Raw genomic sequence first — 21,098 nt, 5'->3', positions numbered from 1 at the left:
GTATTAATAGTAGTACTAGTAGTAGCATTAGTGGTATTAGCGGTAGTGGGATTAGTAGTAGTAGTAGTAGTCGTGGTAGTAGTAGTAGTAGTAGTATTAGTCATAGAAGTAGTAGTAGCATTAGTAATAGTCGTATTAGGCATAGTAGTACTAGTAGTAGTATTAGTGATAGTAGCATTAGTGATAGTAGTAGTAGCAGTACTAGTAGTAGTATTAGTGGTATTAGTAGTAGTGGGATTAGTAGTAGTAATAGTAGTCGTGGTAGTAGTAGTAGTGGTATTAGTCATAGCAATAGTAGTAGCAGTAGTAGTATTAGTGATACCAGTAGTAGTATTATTATTAGTGATAGTAGTAGTAGTAGTAGTAGTAGTAGTAGTAGTGGTACTAGTAGTAGTATTGGTGATAGTAGTAGTAGTAGTACTAGTAGTAGTATTAGTGATAGTAGTAGTAGTAGCATTAGTGATAGTAGTATTTGTGATAGTGGTTGTAGCAGTACTAGTAGTATTATTAGTGATAGTAGTAGTAGTAGTATTATTAGTGATATTAGTAGTAGTAGTAGTAGTAGTGGTGGTAGTAGTAGTAGTAGTAGTAGTAGCAGCATTAGTGATAGTATTAGTAGTAGTACTAGTAATAGTAGTAGTAATAGTAGTAGTAGCATTAGTGATAGTAGTATTAGTCATAGTAGTACTAGTAGTAGTATTGGTGATAGTAGTAGTAGCGGTACTAGTAGTAGTATTCGTGATAGTAGTAGTAGTGGCGGCATTAGTGGTGATAGTAGTAGTATTATTAGTGATAGTAGTAGTAGTAGTGGTAGCATTAGTAATAGTATTATTAGTGATAGTAGTAGTAGTAGTATTAGTGATAGTAGTAGTAGTATTGTTAGTGATAGTAGTAGTAGTAGTAGTAGTAGTAGTAGTAGTAGCATTAGTGATAGTATGAATAGTAGTACCAGTAATAGTAGTAGTAATAGTAGTAGTAGTAGTACTAGTGGTAGCATTAGTGATAGTATTATTAGTCATAGTAGTACCAGTAGTAGTATTGGTGATAGTAGTAGTACTAGTAGTAGTAGTGATAGTAGCAGTAGTAGTACTATTATTGGTGATGGTAGTAGTAGTAGTATTATTAGTGATATTAGTAGTAGTAGTAGTAGTAGTAGTGGTGGTAGTAGTAGTAGTAGTAGTAGCAGCATTAGTGATAGTATTAGTAGTAGTACTAGTAATAGTAGTAGTAATAGTAGTAGTAGCATTAGTGATAGTAGTATTAGTCATAGTAGTACTAGTAGTAGTATTGGTGATAGTAGTAGTAGCGGTACTAGTAGTAGTATTCGTGATAGTAGTAGTAGTGGCGGCATTAGTGGTGATAGTAGTAGTATTATTAGTGATAGTAGTAGTAGTAGTGGTAGCATTAGTAATAGTATTATTAGTGATAGTAGTAGTAGTAGTAGTATTAGTGATAGTAGTAGTAGTATTGTTAGTGATAGTAGTAGTAGTAGTAGTAGTAGTAGTAGCATTAGTGATAGTATGAATAGTAGTACCAGTAATAGTAGTAGTAATAGTAGTAGTAGTAGTACTAGTGGTAGCATTAGTGATAGTATTATTAGTCATAGTAGTACCAGTAGTAGTATTGGTGATAGTAGTAGTACTAGTAGTAGTAGTGATAGTAGCAGTAGTAGTACTATTATTGGTGATGGTAGTAGTAGTAGCATTAGTGATAGTAGTATTAGTGATAGTAGTAATAGTAGTACTAGTAGTAGTATTAGCGCTAGTAGTAGTCGTAGTAGTTGTAGTAGTAGCATTAGTGATATTATTAGTAGTAGTTCTAGTAGTATTATTAGTGATAGTAGTAGTGGTAGTAGTAGTAGTAGTATTATTAGTGATAGTAGTACTAGTAGTAATAGTGATAGTAGTAGTAGTACTAGTAGTATTATTAGTGATAGTAGTAGTACTAGTAGTATTAGTAGTGATAGTGGTAGTTCTAGTAGTAGCATTAGTGATAGTAGTACCAATAGTAATAGTGATAGTATTAGTGATAGTAGTAGTAGTAGTAGTAGTACTAGTAGTAGTATTAGTGATAGTAGTAGTAGTACTGGTGGTATTATTAGTGATAGTAATAGTAGTTGTACTAGTAGTGTTATTAGTGATATTAGTAGTAGTAGTAGTAGTAGTAGTAGTAGTAGTAGTAGTAGTAGTAGTAGTGATAGTAGTAGTAGCGGTACTAGTAGTATTATTAGTGATAGTTGTAGTAGTAGTATTATTAGTGATAGTAGTGGTGGTTGTAGTAGTAGTACTGGTAGTAGTAGTAGTAGTAGTAGTATTGGTGATAGTAGTAGTAGTAGTAGTACTAGTAGTATTATTAGTGATAGTAGTAGTAGTAGTAGTAGTATTATTAGTGATAGTAGTAGTAGTAGTAGTAGTATTATTAGTGATAGTAGTGGTGGTTGTAGTAGTAGTACTGGTAGTAGTAGTAGTAGTAGTAGTATTAGTGATAGTAGTAGTAGTAGTACTAGTAGTATTATTAGTGATAGTAGTAGTAGTATTATTAGTGATAGTAGTGGTGGTTGTAGTAGTAGTACTGGTAGTAGTAGTAGTAGTAGTATTAGTGATAGTAGTAGTAGTAGTAGTACTAGTAATATTATTAGTGATAGTAGTAGCAGCAGTTACAGTAGCAGCAGTAGTGATGGTGTAATCACTCACCGCCAGTTGCAGGGCCAGTTCAAACTGCTTGTCCTGTAGTAACTGTCTGATCTGACTGGCGATGGACACAGGCACCAGACGCCACACAAAATGGTTGCTGGCAACGTACACTATATTAGGCCTGGGACAGACAGAGAGGAGAGATCAACAAGAGAAGGGAGAGATTGTTTTTTTTATTACGAGTGTGTGATGGTTGACAAAAAAATCTATATCAAAAACATGGGATGGATGATCCAGCAAAGCTATAAAATAACGAGATCTGGTCTGCGTAACATCTGGTCTGCGTAACATCTGGTCTGCGTAACATCTGGTCTGCGTAACATCTGGTCTGCGTAACATCTGATCTGCGTAACATCTGGTCTGCGTAACATCTGGTCTGCGTAACATCTGGTCTGCGTAACATCTGGTCTGCGTAACATCTGGTCTGCGTAACATCTGGTCTGCGTAACATCTGGTCTGCTTAACATCTGGTCTGCTTAACATCTGGTCTGCTTAACATCTGGTCTGCGTAACATCGGGTCTGCGTAGCATCTGGTCTGCGTAACATCGGGTCTGCGTAACATCGGGTCTGCGTAACATCGGGTCTGCGTAACATCGGGTCTGCGTAACATCGGGTCTGCGTAACATCGGGTCTGCGTAACATCGGGTCTGCGTAACATCGGGTCTGCGTAACATCGGATCTGCGTAACATCTGGTCTGCGTAACATCTGGTCTGCGTAACATCTGGTCTGCGTAACATCGGGTCTGCGTAACATCGGGTCTGCGTAACATCGGGTCTGCGTAACATCGGGTCTGCGTAACATCGGATCTGCGTAACATCGGATCTGCGTAACATCGGGTCTGCGTAACATCTGGTCTGCGTAACATCTGGTCTGCGTAACATCTGGTCTGCGTAACATCTGGTCTGCGTAACATCTGGTCTGCGTAACATCTGGTCTGCGTAACATCTGATCAGTTTAACATCTGGTCTGCGTAACATCTGGTCTGCGTAACATTTGGTCTGCGTAACATCTGGTCTGCGTAACATCTGGTCTGCGTAACATCTGGTCTGCGTAACATCTGGTCTGCGTAACATCTGGTCTGCGTAACATCTGGTCTGCGTAACATCTGGTCTGCGTAACATCTGGTCTGCGTAACATCTGATCTGCGTAACATCTGGTCTGCGTAACATCTGGTCTGCGTAACATTTGATTTGCGTAACATCTGGTCTGCGTAGCATCTGATCTGCTTAACAACTGATCTGCTTAGCAGTGGTTTCCAGTACAGTTGGATGGATTCCAATAGATTCATCTTATTTCCCTCCTTCAGAAAACAAAAGGTACATATCCGGACAATAAATATCCTCTCACCCAGCTGAGGTGATGAATCGCGGTCTCTGTAGCTCCACACTCTGGACCAGCAGTCTGGGTTCAAAGGTCCTGATCTCCACATAGCGAGGCAGGACAGCTATGATGTAGGGGGGCTGGTGTTCTGAGGAGAGAAGCAGCATTACATCACTACAACAGCTTGTGGCAGACTGATTAAAAACACACACTGGCCTGGCCCAGAACCAGAGAGAGAGAGAGAGGGAAAAGCTATGACGTAGGGGGGCTGGTGTTTTCTTAAAACAGAGAGACAGAAGAATCTAACTGAAGAATCCATAGAATCAAACTACTTCTGGGGACACTGGAACGTACTAAATAAACAACAACACGAAGAGTTATCTATCCAAAATGGAGATGTATGGGTAAACCACTTCTCCAACCTTATTGGCCCCAAAGAACAAACAGCAAAAACATTTACATGATCAATTACAAATCTTAGAATCAGCTATTAAAGACTACAAGAACCCACTGGATTCTCCAATTACATTGAATGAACTACAGGACAAAATACACAACCCTTAAACCTAAAAAGTCCCGTGGTATTGAAGGTATCCTCAATGAAATTATAAAATATACAGACCACACATTCCAATTGGCTACAAATTCCATTTGGCTATACTTAAACTCTTTAACATCGTCCTCAGCTCTGGCATCTTCCCCAATATTTGGAACCAAGGACTGATCACCCCAATTCACAATCCACAAAAGCGGAAACAAATTTGACCCCAATAACTACCGTGGGATATGAGTCAACAGCAACCTTGGGAAAATCCTCTGCATATATCATTACCAGCAGACTCGTACATTTCCCCAGTGAAAACAATGTACTGAGCAAATGTCAAATTGGCTTTTTACCAAATTACCATATGACCTTAAATGTCTTACGATCTGAAATGGTCCACCCACACAGACAGCGTGGTAAAGAAGGCGCAACAGCGCCTCTTCAACCTCAGGAAGCTGAAGAAATTAGTCTTGGCCCCTAAGACCCTCACAAACTTTTAGATGCACAATTGAGAGCATCCGGTCAGGCTGTATCACCGCCTGGTACGGCAACTGCACCGCCCGCAACCGTAAGGCTCTCCAGAGGGTAGTGAGGTCTGCACAACGCATCACCGGGGGCAAACTACCTGCCCTCCAGGACACCTACAGCACCCGATGTCACAGGAAGGTCAAAAAGATCATCAAGGACAACAACCACCCAAGCCACTGCCTGTTCACCCCGCTATCATCCAGAAGGCGAGGTCAGTACAGGTGCATCAAAGCTGGGACCGAGACTGAAGAACAGCTTCTATCTCAAGGCCATCAGACCGTTAAAAAGCCATCACTACCCGGTTATTCAACCCTGCACCTTAGAGGCTGCTGCCCTATGTACATAGACATGGAATCACTGGTCACTTTAATAATGTTACTCCACCCTGCACCTTAGAGGCTGCTGCCCTCTATACATAGACATGGAATCACTGGCCACTTTAATAATGTTACTCCACCCTGCACCTTAGAGTCTGCTGCCCCATATACATAGACATGGAATCACTGGCCACTTTAATAATGTTACTCCACCCTGTACCTTAGAGGCTGCTGCCCTCTATACATAGACATGGAATCACACTTTAATAATGTTACTCCACCCTGCACCTTAGAGGCTGCTGCCCTCTATACATAGACATGGAATCACTGGCCACTTTAATCATGTTACTCCACCCTCCACCTTAGAGTCTGCTGCCCTCTATACATAGACATGGAATCACACTTTAATAATGTTACTCCACCCTGCACCTTAGAGGCTGCTGCCCTCTATACATAGACATGGAATCACTGGTCACTTTAATAATGTTACTCCACCCTGCACCTTAGAGGCTGCTGCCCTCTATACATAGACATGGAATCACTGGTCACTTTAATAATGTTATTCAACCCTGCACCTTAGAGGCTGCTGCCCTCTATACATAGACATGGAATCACACTTTAATAATGTTACTCCACCCTCCACCTTAGAGGCTGCTGCCCCATATACATAGACATGGAATCACTGGCCACTTTAATAATGTTACTCCACCCTGCACCTTAGAGGCTGCTGCCCTCTGTACATAGACATGGAATCACTGGCCACTTTAATAATGGAACACTAGTCACTTTAATAATGTTTACATACTGTTTTACTCATCTCATATGGATATACTGTATTCTATTCTACTGTATTTTAGTCAATGCCACTCCGACATTGCTCATCCTAATATTTATATATTTCTTAATTCCATGAATTTACTTTTAACATGTCTGTATTGTTATGAGAAAAATAAGAAAAATAAGCATTTTGCTACACAAACGATAACATAATAATAAGGTACATTTGATAGAACAGACACGTCATTCAGAAGTTATTCAGACCGTTCACTTCTGCATTTTGTTACATTACAATCTAAAATGGACTCAATAAAACATTTGTCATCCATCTACACACAATACCACATAATGACAAAGAGAAAATAGTATTTTTATTTTTATTTATTTTTTTAATGTTTTTTATGTTCGCAAAATTGTAACTAACTAATACAAAAAAACAGAAATACCTTATTTACATCAGTATTCAGACCCTTTTCTATGAGACTCGAAATTGAGCTCAGGTGCATCCTGTTTCCACTGATCCTCCTTGAGATGTTTCTACAACTTGATTGGAGTCCACCCCTGTGGTAAATTCAATTGATTGGACATGATTTGGAAAGGCACACACCTGTCTATATAAGGTCCCACAGCTGACAGTGCATGTTAGAGCAAAAACCAAGCCATGAGGTCAAAGGAATTGTCCGTAGAGTCCAAGACAGGATTGTGTAGAGGCACAGATCTGGGGAAGGGTACCAAAAAATGTCTTAATTGAAGGTCCCCAAGAACACAGTGGCCTCCATCATTCTTAAATGGAAGATGTTTGGAACCACCAAGACTCTTCCTAGAACTGGCCGCCCGGCCAAACTTAGCAATCGAGGGAGAAGGGCCTTGGTAAGGGACCAAGAACCTGATGGTCACTCTTAACAGAGCTCCAGTGTACCTCTGTGGAGATGGGAGAAACTTCCAGAAGGACAACCATCTCTGCAGCACTCCACCAATCAGGCCTTTATGGTAGAGTGGCCAGACGGAAGCCACTCCTCAGTAAAAGGCACATGACAGCCCGCTTGGAGTTTGCCAAAAGGCACCAAAAGGACTCTCAGACCATGAGAAACAAGATTCTCTGGTCTGATGAAACCAAGATTGAACTCTTTGGCCTGAATGCCAAGCGTTACGTCTGGAGAAAACCTGGCGCCATCCCTACGGGTGAAGCATGGTGGTGGCAGCATCATGTTGTGGGGATGTTTTTCAGCGGCAGGGACTGGGAGACTAGTCAAGATCGAGGGAAATATGAACAGAGCAAAGTACAGAGAGATCCTTGATGAAAACCTGCTCCAGAGCACTCAGGACCTCAGACTGGGGCGAAGGTTCACCTTCCAACAGGACAACAACCCTAAGCACACAGCCAAGACGACACAGGAGTGGCTTCGGGACAAGTCTCTGAATGTCCTTGAGTGGCCCAGCAAGAGCCCGAACTTGAACATCTCTGGAGGGACCTGAAAACAGCTGTGCAGCAACGCTCCCCATCCAACCTGACAGAGCTTGAGAGGATCTGCAGAGAAGAATGGGAGAAACTCCCCAAATACAGGTGTGCCAAGCTTGTAGCGTCATACCCAAGAAGACTCGAGTCTGTAATCGCTGCCAAAGGTGCTTCAACAAAGTACTGAGTAAAGGGTCTGAATACTAATGTAAAATGTGATTGCATTTATTTTTTTGTGCAAAAAATAAAAATAAAACTTTTCGCTTTGTCATTATGGGATATTCTATGTAGATTGATGAGAACAATATTTTTTATCTATTTTAGAATAAAGGCTGTAACGTAACAAAATGTGGAAAAAGTCAAGGGGACTGAATATTTATTGTATATACTGTATGTATACATTTTTCAACCCCGGTGAGCCCTTGCATTAATCCAGCCTTGATCAACATACAATAAAAACACATTAAACTACTATTAAGAAACCTGCTATTATACAAGAAAAACAAAACAATCATTAAAAAATAAAAACACATTCTTCAGTAAAAAGGTCATCCTAACAACCGTCTGAAATGCCCTAAAAGGCACCAAATCCTCTCATTTTAGAATGCATCCTAGATCATTCAACACTCCCATTTTAGAATGCATCCTAGATCATTCAACACTCCCATTTTAGAATGCATCCTAGATCATTCAACACTCCCATTTTAGAATGCATCCTAGATCATTCAACACTCCCATTTTAGAATGCATCCTAGATCATTCAACACTCCCATTTTAGAGTGCATCGTAGATCATTCAACTCTCCCATTTTAGAGTGCATCCTAGATCATTCAACACTCCCATTTTAGAATGCATCGTAGATCATTCAACTCTCCCATTTTAGAGTGCATCGTAGATCATTCAACACTCCCATTTTAGAATGCATCCTAGATCATTCAACTCTCCCATTTTAGAATGCATCCTAGATCATTCAACTCTCCCATTTTAGAATGCATCGTAGATCATTCAACTCTCCCATTTTAGAATGCATCGTAGATCATTCAACTCCCCCATTTTAGAATGCATCGTAGATCATTCAACTCTCCCATTTTAGAATGCATCCTAGATCATTCAACTCTCCCATTTTAGAGTGCATCCTAGATCATTCAACACTCCCATTTTAGAATGCATCCTAGATCATTCAACACTCCCATTTTAGAATGCATCCTAGATCATTCAACACTCCCATTTTAGAGTGCATCCTAGATCATTCAACACTCCCATTTTAGAGTGCATCCTAGATCATTCAACACTCCCATTTTAGAGTGCATCCTAGATCATTCAACACTCCCATTTTAGAGTGCATCCTAGATCATTCAACACTCCCATTTTAGAGTGCATCCTAGATCATTCAACACTCCCATTTTAGAGTGCATCCTAGATCATTCAACACTCCCATTTTAGAGTGCATCCTAGATCATTCAACACTCCCATTTTAGAGTGCATCCTAGATCATTCAACACTCCCATTTTAGAATGCATCCTAGATCATTCAACACTCCCATTTTAGAGTGCATCCTAGATCATTCAACACTCCCATTTTAGAGTGCATCCTAGATCATTCAACACTCCCATTTTAGAGTGCATCCTAGATCATTCAACACTCCCATTTTAGAGTGCATCCTAGATCATTCAACACTCCCATTTTAGAGTGCATCCTAGATCATTCAACACTCCCATTTTAGAATGCATCCTAGATCATTCAACACTCCCATTTTAGAATGCATCCTAGATCATTCAACACTCCCATTTTAGAGTGCATCCTAGATCATTCAACACTCCCATTTTAGAATGCATCCTAGATCATTCAACACTCCCATTTTAGAGTGCATCCTAGATCATTCAACTCTCCCATTTTAGAGTGCATCCTAGATCATTCAACACTCCCATTTTAGAGTGCATCCTAGATCATTCAACACTCCCATTTTAGAGTGCATCCTAGATCATTCAACTCTCCCATTTTAGAGTGCATCCTAGATCATTCAACACTCCCATTTTAGAGTGCATCCTAGATCATTCAACACTCCCATTTTAGAATGCATCCTAGATCATTCAACACTCCCATTTTAGAGTGCATCCTAGATCATTCAACACTCCCATTTTAGAGTGCATCCTAGATCATTCAACACTCCCATTTTAGAGTGCATCCTAGATCATTCAACACTCCCATTTTAGAGTGCATCCTAGATCATTCAACTCTCCCATTTTAGAGTGCATCCTAGATCATTCAACACTCCCATTTTAGAGTGCATCCTAGATCATTCAACACTCCCATTTTAGAGTGCATCCTAGATCATTCAACACTCCCATTTTAGAGTGCATCCTAGATCATTCAACACTCCCATTTTAGAGTGCATCCTAGATCATTCAACACTCCCATTTTAGAGTGCATCCTAGATCATTCAACACTCCCATTTTAGAGTGCATCCTAGATCATTCAACACTCCCATTTTAGAGTGCATCCTAGATCATTCAACACTCCCATTTTAGAATGCATCCTAGATCATTCAACACTCCCATTTTAGAGTGCATCCTAGATCATTCAACACTCCCATTTTAGAGTGCATCCTAGATCATTCAACACTCCCATTTTAGAGTGCATCCTAGATCATTCAACACTCCCATTTTAGAGTGCATCCTAGATCATTCAACACTCCCATTTTAGAGTGCATCCTAGATCATTCAACACTCCCATTTTAGAGTGCATCCTAGATCATTCAACACTCCCATTTTAGAGTGCATCCTAGATCATTCAACACTCCCATTTTAGAGTGCATCCTAGATCATTCAACTCTCCCATTTTAGAGTGCATCCTAGATCATTCAACTCTCCCATTTTAGAGTGCATCCTAGATCATTCAACACTCCCATTTTAGAGTGCATCCTAGATCATTCAACACTCCCATTTTAGAATGCATCCTAGATCATTCAACACTCCCATTTTAGAGTGCATCCTAGATCATTCAACACTCCCATTTTAGAATGCATCCTAGATCATTCAACACTCCCATTTTAGAGTGCATCCTAGATCATTCAACACTCCCATTTTAGAGTGCATCCTAGATCATTCAACACTCCCATTTTAGAGTGCATCCTAGATCATTCAACACTCCCATTTTAGAGTGCATCCTAGATCATTCAACACTCCCATTTTAGAGTGCATCCTAGATCATTCAACACTCCCATTTTAGAGTGCATCCTAGATCATTCAACACTCCCATTTTAGAGTGCATCCTAGATCATTCAACACTCCCATTTTAGAATGCATCCTAGATCATTCAACTCTCCCATTTTAGAGTGCATCGTAGATCATTCAACACTCCCATTTTAGAGTGCATCGTAGATCATTCAACTCTCCCATTTTAGAGTGCATCCTAGATCATTCAACACTCCCATTTTAGAGTGCATCCTAGATCATTCAACACTCCCATTTTAGAATGCATCGTAGATCATTCAACACCAAAAAAAACTAAAAGCAGGTCAACTCAGTGTAGATGGGTCTGCAGAGTTAGCTCATTAAGCCTGAAGTTTATGCAAGAGGGCTTTATAAACAAAAAGAGTGTAATGCATCGATGTACAGTCCCTTCATTAAGTATTCACACCCCTTTACCTTTTTCCCCATTTTGTTGTGTTACAAAGTGAGATTAAAATAGATTTTTCTTTTTAAATGTGTCAACGATCTACACAAAATACTCTAAAGTTCTGTCAAGTCGGTTGTTGATCATTGCTAGAAAGCCATTATCAAGTTGTCATGACGTTGGCCTGTTAGGGGAGGTTTATGACCCCCATGAATGGAGAGTCTGGTAACATCAATAGGTGAGTAACTGAACCATATTTTCGGTAATCCGACCAGTTGAAAATATGGTACCTAATGAATATGATGTCAGATCAGTTGGCGTCTGAGACATTATTACTGATGATAGGACGGCATAACTAGAATGTGTAGACTTTCCAATATACAGTTTATCAGATTCACATGAAATTGTTGTGCAATTTAAATGTTTAAATATGAAACTATTTGTGAAAAGATGAAATGTAATTTTAGCTTCCTAATGAGAGAACGGTTTGTCATAAGAACACCACTCTGCCCAAGTGAACAGACATGGGTTGTAAACTATGAAAGAAGCCCTTCTTTCACCACTATATAAACCCGTTGACGAAAATTCAACATCCTGTTACGAGGACGACGGTCCTATGTTAAAAGGGCTCAGATAATAACCTAACGAAATTAGCATCATGTTCAATGTGAAGATGACGATCGACACGGCGAAAGGATGCATTTCGACTATACCAGCCAGAATATAGCACGAGCTTAAAAGTATGGAAACTTGATGTGAACTTTCAACTCTTATTCACTCCAGAAGTGATACCTCCTAGCCGTTGAGTTAGCAGCCGCCGCTGTAAACGTGGGCTAGGAAAGAACGGACGACGTATGCAGTCTAACGCACACAACAATACTAAAACGTATCGAGTTTACCACCAGACATTCTTCAAAAGGACAACCTGGCCTTCCATCTACGACCAACCGATCGAAGCGCAGCTCAGAGTAAATATTTATTGCATTTTCAAATGGCCCGGTTATTTAGAATGCATAAAATACTGTACGATACTTTACGATAGCATAGCTGCCTACGGCCCGATTGAGGAACAAAAAGGGTTTTGTGTCTCTGCCTCCCCACTCTTTCACTCAAACCCAAACCACCTCTCTTTGTGTAACCATATCTGTTCCGTCCGCTAGGGACGTTTTCCTTTATGACATCATTTGGAATCAATGTATGATCCATTCTGTGTAGATGATTTTCTGTGGGATTAATTATTTATTTACTAAATACCTAAATAAAGCAAATGTTGTATTGCTGATTCAACTTGTTAGCCAGGGTTTGTGAGGATAACCAAGAATTTACAACTTTCAGATGAGACTGAAATAAGGTGATTAATATTGACTGCTATTGATGTAAAATATTACTAGGTCTTTGAGTTTATTCGGAAGATAACAGCTCTATTAACATTATTTCATGGTGCCCCAACTTTCTAGTTAATTACATTTACCTGAATAGCTTAATCAGGTAATATTAATTACAGAGAAATTATTTTATAGAATAGCATGCCATATCACTTAAATCTGGCATAGCCAAAGACACGACAAAGTCTTGCCATAGATTTAAGCCGATTTAAGTCAAAACTGTAACAAGGCCACTCAGGAACATTCAACGATGTCTTGGCAAGCAACTCCAATGTAGATGTGGCCTTGTGTTTTCGGTTATTGTCCTGCTGAAAGGTGAATTTGTCTCCCAGTGTCTGTTGGAAAGCAGATTGAACCAGGTTTTCCTCAAGGATTTTGCCTGTGCTTAGCTCTATTCCGTTTATTTATTTTTTAATAATTTAACTCCCTTGCCGATGACAAACCCATAACACACTTCAGTGTTTCCTCCAAACATAACGATGTGTATTCAGGACAAAAAAGTAAATTGCTTCGCCACATGTTTTTCCTCTTGTTGTAAACAAAATTGCATGTTGTGGAATATTGTTTATTCTGTACAGGCTTCCTTCTTTTCACTCTGTCATTTAGGTTCGTATTGTGCAGTTTTCTCCTATCACAGACATTGAAATCTGTAAGTGTTTTAAAGTCACCATTTGGCCTCACGGTGAAATCCCTGAGCTGTTCCCTTCCTGACTAAAGATGTTTCATTTATACATTTAGAACATTTATTACCAACAAAATTCCACTTTAACATTATGGGGTATTGTGTGTAGGCCTCAATTTAATCCATTTTTAAATTCAGGCTTTAACAACAAAATGTGAAAAAAAGTCAAGGGGTGTGAATACCTTCCGAAGGTACTGCACCAAAAACTTCCAAACACACGTCTAAGTCGGGAGCCTCAGTTAAAATATTCTGATAAGATGTTTCCCTCATTTTTTTTAGTTGCCTCATATCACTGGAAGCAAGTTGCGCTTAGGCAAAGATCTAGGATCAGCTCACCTTGCTGAAATTCTAACATTAACCATTTATGCATTGGCAATCATGAAACTGATCTGGGATCAGTTCTGACTATGATAAGCGATTGATCTATTGCTTGTCTGGCTGTGTAGAGACTGGAGAGACTGGAGACCTGGAGGCTAGCAGGGCAGGGAGGAAATCTTGGTGGCGCCAGCTATCTACAGCCATAGAATGTCATATTAGAACGGCCTGGGACGCGGCTGAGCCGAGGAGGAGGAGGACGCGGCTGAGCCGAGGAGGAGGAGGACGGGGCTGAGCCGAGGAGGAGGACGGGGCTGAGCCGAGGAGGAGGACGGGGCTGAGCCGAGGAGGAGGACGGGGCTGAGCCGAGGAGGAGGACGGGGCTGAGCCGAGGAGGAGGACGGGGCTGAGCCGAGGAGGAGGACGGGGCTGAGCCGAGGAGGAGGACGGGGCTGAGCCGAGGAGGAGGACGGGGCTGAGCCGAGGAGGAGGACGGGGCTGAGCCGAGGAGGAGGACGGGGCTGAGCCAAGGAAGAGGACGGGGCTGAGCCGAGGAGGAGGAGGACGGGGCTGAGCCGAGGAGGAGGACGGGCCTGAGCCGAGGAGGAGGACGGGCCTGAGCCGAGGAGGAGGACGGGGCTGAGCCGAGGAGGAGGACGGGGCTGAGCCGAGGAGGAGGACGGGGCTGAGCCGAGGAGGAGGACGGGGCTGAGCCGAGGAGGAGGACGGGGCTGAGCCGAGGAAGAGGACGGGGCTGAGCCGAGGAAGAGGACGGGGCTGAGCCGAGGAAGAGGATGGGGCTGAGCCGAGGAAGTGGGGGCAGACTGTCTGAACCCAGGGGGAGATCCAAGGTCTTAGAATAAGCATTAATAGCAAATATCAGACAGATTATCATACTGTACTCTGTGTGTGTGTGTGTGTGTGCGTGTGTGCGTGTGTGTGTGCGTGTGTGTGTGCGTGTGTAGAGCATGACAGTGCGTGTGTGGATATAGAGATGTGTGGACATAACGCTTGGCCGAGTCTCTTCCTGTCCTGCCTCCTGCCAAAACCACACGATCGGTCGGCTCAATGTAAATGAGGAAATTGCTGTTTGAATTGAATCCTCAGTAGCTTGGAGCCTTCATTTCCCCTGTCAGCCTGTTACTTCTGCATCCCAATGATACAGACAGAAGACAAAGAGTCTTTAAAAACAAAACGACTTCATTTTGCATCTTTGTCTCAACAGGCCTTTAGAAAAGCGGACGTGCTCAGGGCAAAATAGACAGCTCCACATTGTGTTCCCCAGGTCACCTGTACTCAAACTGACAACACAGCACGTGGTGGGTTGTCCTCTGTCGCTCAGTTGGTCGACTTTGGTGCTTGCAATGGCAGGATAGCGGGTTCGATTCCCTGGACAACCCATATGTAACATGTTTCATATTACATGTCATATGTAACATGTAACATGTAACATGTAACATGTCATATGAAACATGTCATTCGTCAACCATTTTGAAAAGAAGGTCGACGACATCCGATCCTCGTTTGCTAAGTCAAACGACACCGCTGGTTCTGCTCACACTGCCCTACCCTGTGCTCTGACCTCTTTCTCCCCTCTCTCCAGATGAAATCTCGCGTCTTGTGACGGCCGGCCGCCCAACAACCTGCCCGCTTGACCCTATCCCCTCCTCTCTTCTCCAGACCATTTCCGGAGACCTTCTCCCTTACCTCACCTCGCTCATCAACTCATCCCTGACCGCTGGCTACGTCCCTTCCGTCTTCAAGAGAGCGAGAGTTGCACCCCTTCTGAAAAAACCTACACTCGATCCCTCCGATCTCAACAACTACAGACCAGTATCCCTTCTTTCTTTTCTCTCCAAAACTCTTGAACGTGCCGTCCTTGGCCAGCTCTCCTGCTATCTCTCTCAGAATGACCTTCTTGATCCAAATCAGTCAGGTTTCAAGACTAGTCACTCAACTGAGACTGCTCTTCTCTGTGTCACGGAGGCGCTCCGCACTGCTAAAGCTAACTCTCTCTCCTCTGCTCTCATCCTTCTAGACCTATCGGCTGCCTTCGATACTGTGAACCATCAGATCCTCCTCTCCACCCTCTCCGAGTTGGGCATCTCCGGCGCGGCCCACGCTTGGATTGCGTCCTACCTGACAGGTCGCTCCTACCAGGTGGCGTGGCGAGAATCTGTCTCCTCACCACGCGCTCTCACCACTGGTGTCCCCCAGGGCTCTGTTCTAGGCCCTCTCCTATTCTCGCTATACACCAAGTCACTTGGCTCTGTCATAACCTCACATGGTCTCTCCTATCATTGCTATGCAGACGACACACAACTAATCTTCTCCTTTCCCCCTTCTGATGACCAGGTGGCGAATCGCATCTCTGCATGTCTGGCAGACATATCAGTGTGGATGACGGATCACCACCTCAAGCTGAACCTCGGCAAGACGGAGCTGCTCTTCCTCCCGGGGAAGGACTGCCCGTTCCATGATCTCGCCATCACGGTTGACAACTCCATTGTGTCCTCCTCCCAGAGCGCTAAGAACCTTGGCGTGATCCTGGACAACACCCTGTCGTTCTCAACTAACATCAAGGCGGTGGCCCGTTCCTGTAGGTTCATGCTCTACAACATCCGCAGAGTACGACCCTGCCTCACACAGGAAGCGGCGCAGGTCCTAATCCAGGCACTTGTCATCTCCCGTCTGGATTACTGCAACTCGCTGTTGGCTGGGCTCCCTGCCTGTGCCATCAAACCCCTACAACTCATCCAGAACGCCGCAGCCCGTCTGGTGTTCAACCTTCCCAAGTTCTCTCACGTCACCCCGCTCCTCCGCTCTCTCCACTGGCTTCCAGTTGAAGCTCGCATCCGCTACAAGACCATGGTGCTTGCCTACGGAGCTGTGAGGGGAACGGCACCTCAGTACCTTCAGGCTCTGATCAGGCCCTACACCCAAACAAGGGCACTGCGTTCATCCACCTCTGGCCTGCTCGCCTCCCTACCTCTGAGGAAGTACAGTTCCCGCTCAGCCCAGTCAAAACTGTTCGCTGCTCTGGCACCCCAATGGTGGAACAAACTCCCTCACGACGCCAGGTCAGCGGAGTCAATCACCACCTTCCGGAGACACCTGAAACCCCACCTCTTCAAGGAATACCTAGGATAGGATAAAGCAATCCTTCTGCCCCCCCCCCCCCTTAAAAGATTTAGATGCACTATTGTAAAGTGGCTGTTCCACTGGATGTCATTAGGTGAATGCACCAATTTGTAAGTCGCTCTGGATAAGAGCGTCTGCTAAATGACTTAAATGTAAATGTAAATGTCATATGAAACATGTAACATGTCATATGAAACATGTAACATGTCATATGAAACATGTAACATGTCATATGAAACATGTAACATGTCATATGAAACATGTAACATGTAATATGAAACATGTAACATGTAACATGTAATATGAAACATGAAACATGAAACATGTAATATGAAACATGTAACATGTAACATGAAACATGAAACATGTAACATGTAACATGTAACATGTAACCTGAAACATGTAACATGTAACATGTAACATGTAACATGTAACATGTAACATGTAACCTGAAACATGTAATATGTAACATGAAACATGTAACCTGAAACATGTAATATGTAACATGAAACATGTAACCTGAAACATGTAATATGTAACATGAAACATGTAACCTGAAACATGTAACATGAAACATGAAACATGTAACATGTAACATGTAACATGTAACATGTAACATGTAACCTGAAACATGTAACATGTAACATGTAACATGTAACATGTAACATGTAACCTGAAACATGTAATATGTAACATGAAACATGTAATATGAAACATGAAACATAAAACATGTAACATGTAACATGAAACATGGAACATGTATGTACGGTTAACTAAGTCAGGATAAAAGCATCTGCTAAATGGAATATATTTATTATATATTAACTGTAAGATATTAAATGACACTGAGGACAAGAGAAAAAAATTATAAAACATTGTCTAAGGAAAATATTGATTGTGGATGAGAGAGCTAACAAGAAGTCCCTGTCTAAAATACAAACCCCTCAAAACCCATTTCCACTTCCATGGGAACAGCAAACCAGAATTAGACTGCCCCCGCTGGAGGACAGGGGTATTACAACCAAACTGTTATCAACAGCCCCCTGCTGGAGGACAGGGGTATTACAGCCAAACTGTTATCAACAGCCCCCCTGCTGGAGGACAGGGGTATTACAACCAAACTGTTATCAACAGCCCCCCTGCTGGAGGACAGGGGTATTACAACCAAACTGTTATCAACAGCCCCCTGCTGGAGGGCAGGGGTATTACAACCAAACTGTTATCAACAGCCCCCCTGCTGGAGGACAGAGGTATTACAACCAAACTGTTATCAACAGCCCCCTGCTGGAGGGCAGGGGTATTACAACCAAACTGTTATCAACAGCCCCCTGCTGGAGGGCAGGGGTATTACAACCAAACTGTTATCAACAGCCCCCCTGCTGGAGGGCAGGGGTATTACAACCAAACTGTTATCAACAGCCCCCTGCTGGAGGGCAGGGGTATTACAACCAAACTGTTATCAACAGCCCCCGCTGGAGGACAGGAGTATTACAACCAAACTGTTATGGCTCGAGATACTATCAAGTTAAATTCAGCAGGGCCATACTTGCGAACAAAAGCAATCATTTAAATATAAACAGTTTCTTTGGCTTGATAATGCGTATCAGCCAATTAAAAATCATTGATTTACTTGCACGTGACAGAACTCTAAATTGTAGCTGGTCCCCAATAGATAAAATGGTACACATTAGCCCTATGCTAGCCTCACTAGGTGAATGTCATTATATCCTGGAACAAGTTCTGCATCAGCCAAATAAAATCATTGACGTAGTTGGACCCGTTCCAACAGTTGATCATGGAAGTGTCCTTAACATCACTCAGTCCTACAGTTTTTTTTTTCAATGACGGCCTACCTAGGAACAGTGGGTTAACTGCCTTGTTCAGGGGCAGAACGACAGATTTTTACCTTGTCAGCTCGGGGATTCAATCTTTCAACCTTACGGTTACTAGTCCAACACTCTCACCACTAGTCTACCTGCCGCCTCTACACTCTAACCACTAGGCTACCTGCCGCCTCTACACTCTAACCACTAGGCTACCTGCCGCCTCTACACTCTAACCACTAGGCTACCTGCCACCTCTACACTCTAACCACTAGGCTACCTGCCACCTGCCACCTCTACACTCTAACCACTAGGCTACCTGCCACCTCTACACTCTAACCACTAGGCTACCTGCCGCCCCTACACTCTAACCACTAGGCTACCTGCCGCCCCTACGCTCTAACCGCTAGTCTACCTGCCACCTCTACACTCTAACCACTAGGCTACCTGCCACCTCTACACTCTAACCACTAGTCTACCTGCCACCTCTACACTCTAACCACTAGTCTACCTGCCACCTCTACACTCTAACCACTAGGCTACGCCTCCACCTCTACACTCTAACCACTAGGCTACCTGCCTCCTCTACACTCTAACCACTAGACTACCTGCCACCTCTACACTCTAACCACTAGGCTACCTGCCACCTCTACACTCTAACCACTAGGCTACCTGCCACCTGCCACCTCTACACTCTAACCACTAGGCTACCTGCCACCTGCCACCTCTACACTCTAACCACTAGGCTACCTGCCACCTCTACACTCTAACCACTAGGCTACCTGCCACCTCTACACTCTAACCACTAGGCTACCTGCCACCTCTACACTCTAACCACTAGGCTACCTGCCACCTCTACACTCTAACCACTAGGCTACCTGCCACCTCTACACTCTAACCACTAGGCTACCTGCCACCTCTACACTCTAACCACTAGGCTACCTGCCACCTCTACACTCTAACCACTAGGCTACCTGCCACCTCTACACTCTAACCACTAGGCTACGCTGCCGCCTCTACACTCTAACCACTAGGCTACGCTGCCGCCTCTACACTCTAACCACTAGGCTACGCTGCCGCCTCTACACTCTAACCACTAGGCTACGCTGCCGCCTCTACACTCTAACCGCTAGGCTACGCTGCCGCCTCTACACTCTAACCGCTAGGCTACGCTGCCGCCTCTACACTCTAACCACTAGGCTACCTGCCACCTCTACACTCTAACCACTAGACTACCTGCCACCTCTACACTCTAACCACTAGGCTACGCTGCCGCCTCTACACTCTAACCACTAGGCTACCTGCCACCTCTACACTCTAACCACTAGGCTACGCTGCCACCTCTACACTCTAACCACTAGGCTACCTGCCACCTCTACACTCTAACCACTAGGCTACCTGCCGACTCTACACTCTAACCACTAGTCTACCTGCCGCCTCTACACTCTAACCACTAGACTACCTAACGCCCCTACACTCTAACCACTAGACTACCTGCCGCCTCTACACTCTAACCACTAGACTACCTAACGCCTCTACACTCTAACCACTAGGCTACCTGCCGCCTCTACACTCTAACCACTAGGCTACCTGCCGCCTCTACACTCTAACCACTAGTCTACCTGCCGCATCTACACTCTAACCACTAGGCTACGCTGCCGCCTCTACACTCTAACCACTAGGCTACGCTGCCGCCTCTACACTCTAACCACTAGGCTACGCTGCCGCCTCTACACTCTAACCACTAGGCTACGCTGCCGCCTCTACACTCTAACCACTAGGCTACGCTGCCGCCTCTACACTCTAACCACTAGGCTACGCTGCCGCCTCTACACTCTAACCGCTAGGCTACCCTGCCGCCTCTACACTCTAACCACTAGGCTACCTGCCACCTCTACACTCTAACCACTAGGCTACCTGCCACCTCTACACTCTAACCACTAGGCTACCTGCCGCCTCTACACTCTAACCACTAGGCTACCTGCCACCTCTACACTCTAACCACTAGGCTACCTGCCGCCTCAACACTCTAACCGCTAGGCTACCTGCCACCTCTACACTCTAACCACTAGGCTACCTGCCGCCCCAAAACAGATGTAAAGTGCCTAGTCCACGTAATCACCCCCAGATTGGATTCAAATGTCACACGAGACCGTCCGTTCCCCTCCCTCCCCATCTGCTTTGTTACATATGTGATATTAGACTGGAGGATGAGCATTACCAAGTGAACAGTAGGATTTTAGGATGTCATCTCTTGTTATCCTACAGATGGCAGTATTGCAGCTCTTGTTAAAGTAGTTTAATCAGCTGTATCACTATCTGATGGGGAATTACTTCTATTTGATAAAGTCATCTAACTCTCGGACTATGGGAGGCACACAGTACTACATGGAGCAATGACTACATAGAACTCCACATCAAGTAACTCATGCCAGCAGTAGAATCAGATTTTAAAAACATCTTATTGGACAGCGGGGACTGTGAAGCAACACAAACACAG

The 21,098-nt window shown here is 43.5% G+C and overlaps 1 protein-coding gene across 1 annotated transcript in view; it reads right to left on the bottom strand.

The window, feature by feature from the left end:
• Positions 1–21,098, bottom strand: part of LOC129811259 (vam6/Vps39-like protein) — a 186,789-nt gene that overhangs the window by 149,688 nt on the left and 16,003 nt on the right. The window contains exons 9-10 of the mRNA XM_055862425.1: positions 4,043–4,163; positions 2,694–2,814 (exon numbers count right to left, since the gene is read on the bottom strand). Of these exons, the coding sequence (XP_055718400.1) occupies positions 2,694–2,814; positions 4,043–4,163 (242 nt within the window). The remainder of the gene's footprint in view (positions 1–2,693; positions 2,815–4,042; positions 4,164–21,098) is intronic.

This window comes from Salvelinus fontinalis, chromosome 15 (assembly GCF_029448725.1).
Source record: "Salvelinus fontinalis isolate EN_2023a chromosome 15, ASM2944872v1, whole genome shotgun sequence".
In the NCBI taxonomy this organism is placed as follows: Eukaryota; Metazoa; Chordata; class Actinopteri; order Salmoniformes; family Salmonidae; genus Salvelinus; species Salvelinus fontinalis.
This window is presented reverse-complemented; position numbering and strand designations above follow the sequence as displayed.